Here is a 6,392-nt window from a genome sequence, read left to right on the forward strand (position 1 = left end):
AAGAAGATAAGGGGAAGTAAGGGAACCTGTTCGCATAGATGTGCGGTTGGAACGAACGCTTTTGAAAAGAATCAAGGCAACCAGCGTTGCTTCAAGATTCGTGCGCTCCATCTGACGGCCAACAAAGCGTTCGTTTGAGCTTGCCAAAAAGCTAACCTTGGATTAAGGCGAATCGGTCACTATTGTTGCAGACTGGCCTCTTTCTCGTGTAATTGATTGACTTCTTATTTCCCGCGGAATTATTTATGGTATGAAATAAATTGTTGCCTTTACGCACAATAGGATATTCACTCTAAGATTTTGCTTCCATTTGTAAAAGATAGATATCTTGGAATTAGGGGTCTCCAGTGCAATGTATCTTAAGATGTATCATATGCATTAAAATATTGCTTTAGATACAATTAAATATTCCACGAAAAAAGAAGGTACGGAAAACAAATCTTGTAGATGCTCTCATTGACAAACCCAATGGAGGCAAACCTGACGACACAACAACAAAAAATCAAATTAAAATTAGAAGAAAAATAAATGGTACTACATTAATTTTTTGAAAATTGCGGTCCCGCAGTCCCCTGTGCGCGGCCCTATATAAAGGCGCCCGTCACACGTATCTCAAGCAGTCACTCGCCGGCACCACCAGTACCCCCTCCCCCCACCCCACCTCCTTGGCTCGCTCGGCACCAGAAGCAAAGCAGCTAGGTAGCCATGGCGCGCGCCTCGAGCCCGTCGTTGTTGCTCGTGCTGCTCGTCGTGGCGGCGGCGATGGCAGGAGCCAGATTGCCCGTGGATGCGGCCAGGAACGCAACGTTGGGTGAATTCCGCGTCAAGAACAGCCTCGGCAGGACCCCGCAGATGGGGTACTTTCATGCTGCCCTCCAACTGCTCTTGTCTACTCTTTGTTTATTCTTCTTCCCTCGTCCATTGGTAGATCTAAAGACTTTTTTCCGTTCCCAGCATCTATATTGGAACCATCATGTGTTTACTCCAGAGTTTGCATAGATCTACAACGTGTTTGGTTCATGGGATTTAGAGGTGGAGAATGGGAGTTGAGGGGTGAGGAGATTTAAATTCTATTGGTTGATTAGAAGAAATGCGAATTTAATTGGGAAGGGGAATGGGAGTTGAGAGGGACAATTCCCACCGTTTTGTTCCCACGGGGTACCTGTTAATTCGTGGGTAGAGCTCAACCCCAACTAATTCTCAACTTATACCAAAGAAAAAAATAGGAGTAAAAATCTACTTCCCATGTCTAATCTTGATATAATTTCCCCTACCCAATGGTTACCAAACAGCTGGCTGCTAGTGTTTATATTAACACATTGATTCAGCAGTGTTCAGTGTTCATTACTATATCGATCAGTGACTTAATCAATAGTGCAAGATCTACAGTGATCTTGAAAGCAAAAGAAAACTGCAATTTTTTTTTCTGAAGACGAGCCTCGTCATAAGTCGTGATTTTCCTTTTGATGTATACAGCTATACTTCGTCATAGGTCGCCATTTTCTCTTCTACTCCAGTTTATCTGATCTAATCCTGACTCATGATGAAACATTTCGTGTGTCAGGTGGAACAGCTGGAACCACTTCTACTGCGGGATCAGCGAGGGAATCATCAGGGAGACAGGTAAGGCCTGGACACTGCCTCCTTCCTTCCTTGTACCATTTTGTTTCCAAACGGGAAAACCCCGGCCTCTGCATCATCATGACGCACACAACCATCTTTATTAAATAAAAAAGGGGGACGAATTTCTGGAATTCTCATGAGGGATGCTTCTTCTATATCAATAAATCCGTGGGTGCTAGTGCCCATGGAGTTTCATTTTTTTTTTTAAAAGTAGATCCTCTCAACTAACACGGCAAAAACTAAAAGAAAACATCACAAACGGTGTGTATAATAGAAATATTACATGACTTAATAACATAATCTATTAGTGACATGCCAGCCAAACCGGTTGAATAATGCCTGTGCAACCATCTCCAAACAGTTGAACCCAACCCCCATTTCAAGCCTCAAATCCTATGTCATGCATGTATATGGATCTCCTCATGCCTGCAATTCTGGACCTCCCTTTCACTTCTTCAATGTACATTCGGCCGAATCACTAGCTAATTTTGCGGTGCTTTCCTTCAGCTGATGCATTGATCAACACTGGTCTGGCGAAATCGGGCTACAAATATGTTAACATCGGTATGGATTGCTCTCTGGACCATATTTCCCATGACATGTTGGACACAAGTACTAGACTATTTTTAGCAGAGTATGTTTTACTCAAATATGTTTCCCGTCTCTTGTTTCAGATGATTGCTGGGCAGAATTAAACAGGGATTACAAGGTAATTAAGGAGATAAACTTGAGCATTTCTAACCATCCCTATCATTTTCAGTATAGTGCAACGTATTGCGGAATTATGTTTTTAATACAATTCAAGAAATCCATCTAAACATTAGTAAAAAAAACAATTGCTTGTGCATACTAGTTTGAAGATATTATTAAACATCTTAGAACCAGAAGATTAGTTATGTGTATACCATTTTTTATTTTATTTCTGTGAGTACTGATAACCTGGAGTCCTGATTTCTCAGGGTAACATGGTTCCAAATAAAAGAACATTCCCCTCTGGCATCAAGGCGCTTGCAGATTATGTGCACGCAAAAGGGTTGAAGCTCGGCATCTACAGTGATGCTGGGTATGCTAGCTATCCAATTCATCATAAAAATAACACTAATTTGTTCTCACACTGTAGCAACTAAACTCTTCTTGGCCCAAGAAAACTAGAATTTGTAAATATGATAAAATGGCAATGCACTGAAACTAACTAGCACCATACCATGTATTGCAGGACACGAACATGCAGTAACAAAATGCCAGGATCGCTCGATCACGAAGAGCAAGATGTCAAGACGTTTGCGTCTTGGGTATTACCCCTTAGAATAATTACTTACCTAATGGCTCATGCCAAACCAACACTGACACCATAAATCCTGATGTTCTTGTATTCTTGCCTTCTCGCCTCCAGGGAGTTGATTATCTGAAGTACGACAACTGCAACGATGCTGGCAGGAACGTTAGGGAAAGGTACGGAGACAATACCTCGAACTGCATGCGTCATGAACAGTGCAATGTGTCTTTATGTGTTCGTTCGTGAAGTAATTTTCCATGGTTGATGCAGATACACTAGGATGAGCAACGCCATGAAGAAATACGGGAAGAACATCTTCTTCTCACTCTGCGAATGGTGAGTCTGCTTGTCATAACATTTTAGGATGGAAAGGGGAAGCATTGGTCATTCACTCTTCTGCGTTTTTGCTGTTTAGGGGTATCGAAAACCCTGCTACATGGGCACGTGGAATGGGTGGTAATAGTTGGAGGACAACCGGCGACATTGCTGACAACTGGGACAGGTGCTGCCCAATTGATCAACTCTGGGATTTTGGTCAAGTACAGCTATACTAGAATTAGCAGGACTGATCATTGTTATCTTTTTTACTTCAGCATGACATCACGCGCAGACCAGAATGACAGATGGGCCTCCTACGCTGGACCTGGTGGATGGAACGGTAAGTGTCTCAGAGGAATCTGTCCCAGTATTATTGTTGATTGCCTAACGATTTGTTAGCTTGGAACTGATCGGTAGACAATGTTCTCCTCTGATATCAGATCCTGATATGCTTGAAGTTGGAAATGGTGGGATGTCTGAAGCTGAGTACCGCTCGCATTTCAGCATCTGGGCACTTGCAAAGGTACTACCCATTTTGTCCCATGTATATTTAATAATGTTGTTTCGATTCTCAAAAATGAATTCTACATTTCCTCACCGCAACCTGGCTCTGAGTTGTGTAGGCTCCTCTTCTTATCGGGTGCGATGTGCGCTTGATGAGCCCGCAAACAAAGAACATAGTCAGCAATATGGAGGTCATCGCTGTCAACCAAGGCAAGCATTCTTTTACACATACTTGCGAATGATACCTTCTTCATATGGGATTTTCAGTGTACTCATACTACAGTTGTATGAACAGATAGACTAGGCGTGCAGGGAAAGAAGGTGCAATCTGATGGTGGTTTGGAGGTATTGGTCAATTCAAATATCTTAGTAGTGACTTCACGATGAGATTTCTGAAACTGAAACTGGGGATATAATTTTCTAGGTTTGGGCCGGACCGCTCAGCGGCAACAGAAAGGTGGTGGTTCTATGGAATAGGCAGGGGCACCAAGCAACCATCACCGCACACTGGTCAAAAGTCGGGCTTCCGGTATCTGCGGCCGTCACCGCTCGCGATCTATGGGCGGTAAGCTTGCTTTCTTCAGAACTCAGTGCTTATCCTTAACAATCCGCTACACATTCCAGTGTTTCATCATCACAAAAACTCCCGTCTTGTTGCGCAGCACTCGTCGTTCTCCGCTCAGGGGCAGCTATCTGCATCAGTGGCGCCTCATGACTGCAAGATGTACATCCTGACACCAAAGTAAATGTAGACAAAAGCATAGCAACTCGATCGATTTGGTTATATGACGTTAGAAATAAGCTGCAACAGTATGTAAAGTGCTGTGAAAATGTCGGTGCGTTTGTTTCTGAAATTGCAAGTTGTAATGGAAGTTGCTGCAATAAAAAATGGGTTTCGTAGCACTATCTTCTACAATGGGGTTTCTCCTTGAAATTCTTGGGTTCAGCCAACCAAACGTATATTATGAGACCTTTTACTATCTGCATGACAGCAAAAGGGCCGTCGTTATATGAACTGAGAAAAAACATCATTTTTCTTGCGTGAAACCCTTTGGAGCTTTTGCCTTTTATTCAACAAAAGTGTTCCTAGGGAAGTCAACCAAGAGGATGCTGCAGGAATGGAAGTTGTAAATCTAGCCAACTGCCGGTGACCATCAGTGTCCAAAATGCTTTGCACAAAAATGGGTTGGTAAATTTGCGGATCTAGTTACGTGTTGAATTACAAAGTGGGTATAAAGATAGCTCCCAAATTTTCAGCAAGGCTGGGTGCCACAATAGAGGGTTCATTGTGGCGAGAATTCCAAAGGTTGACCAAAGCTAAATAGTCGGTCTCCATTATGACATGAGTTGATCTCTCAGATTTGTAAAAAGAACACATTCTTGAAGTGACAATGTCGCCATGATGAGGGGATCAGTCACCCCTGCTTGCGGTTTGCTGCAACCACCCAGCAAGCCTCTCGATGAGCAAGGAACACAGCCAATCCCTCCTCAGAACCGTTACTAATAGCACCATCTACATTGATCAATTTATGAAAGGCGCATCAGGGTGCTCCAACCATGTTCGGGTAACACATTCCCCTGCTGCTTCGGTATGTCCAGAAGCCGCAGGTCTTCTTTGATCCTTCTTACAGATGCAGCAGGGTCCAACTTCTCTTGATGATGTGTACATCTATTCCTTGACCTCCATATCACCCACATAACATAGTAATTATTTGCTCTCTCCCGATCTGAGAACCGGAGATAACATAAAATATTGCAAGCCCACACGTGTTAGGATGCAGTCTTGGTAGCTTGAAATTGAACCAATTCAGAGCTTCATCCCAAAACATTTTTGCAAGTGAGCAGTGGGCTAGTGCATTTATCAGGTCTTCCTCCATAAAAAGACAAACATTGCATCTATCACTCTCCTTTATGTGCCTGCTTTTTAGAGCTTCATATGGGCAAAATACCAATTAGTACACAGTGGCGGCTTCTTCTTCCCATCTCCGGTGGCAGCACTCTTGCGTTTCTTCTTTGTCGCGGCGGTGGGCGGATCTTGGCTCGAGGCACGAGCTTTCTCCTTGCTATTGGTCTTGATCATGACGATAGCGGCGGTAAAGGATCGAGGATTGCTTGGGTGAATAGTGGGAAACTGGCGACGGCGGCACAAGCAAAGAAACAAGAGGTGGAAGGCTGAAACGGAGGAGGCAAGGGAAGAGGAAAACCCTTCCCCATTTTCCCCTTCTTATAAAACGTCTTGAAACCAAACGGGCGGAGATCACGAAGTGACACGTGCTCCATGCGTCCTGCGGTTTCCCGCTCCGCAAAGTGAGAACACGTAAATTCCAGAGTTATCATCATGATGAAGCACCATCATCGTTGTCCGCCCAACGGTTTCCCAAAAGGCATCGGCTAAGTTGGGAAGGACGCATCTACGATGCTCCGATCCTCAAGAAGCCTACCAACAAAGCCCTCGCCATGGGTTGCCCATCACAGGGCTTTGACAGTGGCCAGACTCGCCGAAGGGCATATTGAAGACCCAGCACTATGAAGAGAAGGGCTACTGATTGGGTCATACACCGAGGGTGGCTCGCCAGCAAGGAGCCCGACAGAAGGCCTGACGGTAGGCCCACAAGGCTAACCATCTGCCCAACGAAAGAAGGGAGCCCGGAGGAAGGGATACATATATCTG

At 44.3% G+C, this 6,392-nt stretch overlaps 1 protein-coding gene across 1 annotated transcript; it reads left to right on the plus strand.

Moving 5' to 3' along the window:
- The first annotated feature begins 705 nt into the window (after positions 1 to 705).
- LOC119305014 (alpha-galactosidase-like) lies at positions 706 to 4,612 on the plus strand. The gene is made up of 15 exons (XM_037581656.1): positions 706 to 857; positions 1,565 to 1,623; positions 2,131 to 2,187; positions 2,298 to 2,332; positions 2,583 to 2,686; positions 2,840 to 2,915; positions 3,017 to 3,075; positions 3,170 to 3,235; positions 3,315 to 3,401; positions 3,493 to 3,557; positions 3,658 to 3,740; positions 3,841 to 3,931; positions 4,017 to 4,066; positions 4,146 to 4,286; positions 4,384 to 4,612. Exons 1-15 carry the CDS (start codon positions 706 to 708, stop codon positions 4,465 to 4,467), a joined length of 1,209 nt encoding a protein of 402 aa, XP_037437553.1. The 3' UTR covers positions 4,468 to 4,612.
- Positions 4,613 to 6,392: the final 1,780 nt, after the last annotated feature.

Source organism: Triticum dicoccoides, chromosome 5B, assembly GCF_002162155.2.
Source record: "Triticum dicoccoides isolate Atlit2015 ecotype Zavitan chromosome 5B, WEW_v2.0, whole genome shotgun sequence".
Taxonomy (NCBI): Eukaryota; Viridiplantae; Streptophyta; class Magnoliopsida; order Poales; family Poaceae; genus Triticum; species Triticum dicoccoides.

Excerpts from the sequence above, each read along its gene's own strand:
- LOC119305014 (XM_037581656.1), top strand. The coding sequence starts at position 706 with ATGGCGCGCGCCTCGAGCCCGTCGTTGTTGCTCGTGCTGCTCGTCGTG. Across the intron at positions 3,402-3,492 it reads ATTGCTGACAACTGGGACAG|CATGACATCACGCGCAGACC; the intron begins GTGCTGCCCAAT and ends TTTTTACTTCAG. Across the intron at positions 3,558-3,657 it reads TGGACCTGGTGGATGGAACG|ATCCTGATATGCTTGAAGTT; the intron begins GTAAGTGTCTCA and ends CTCTGATATCAG.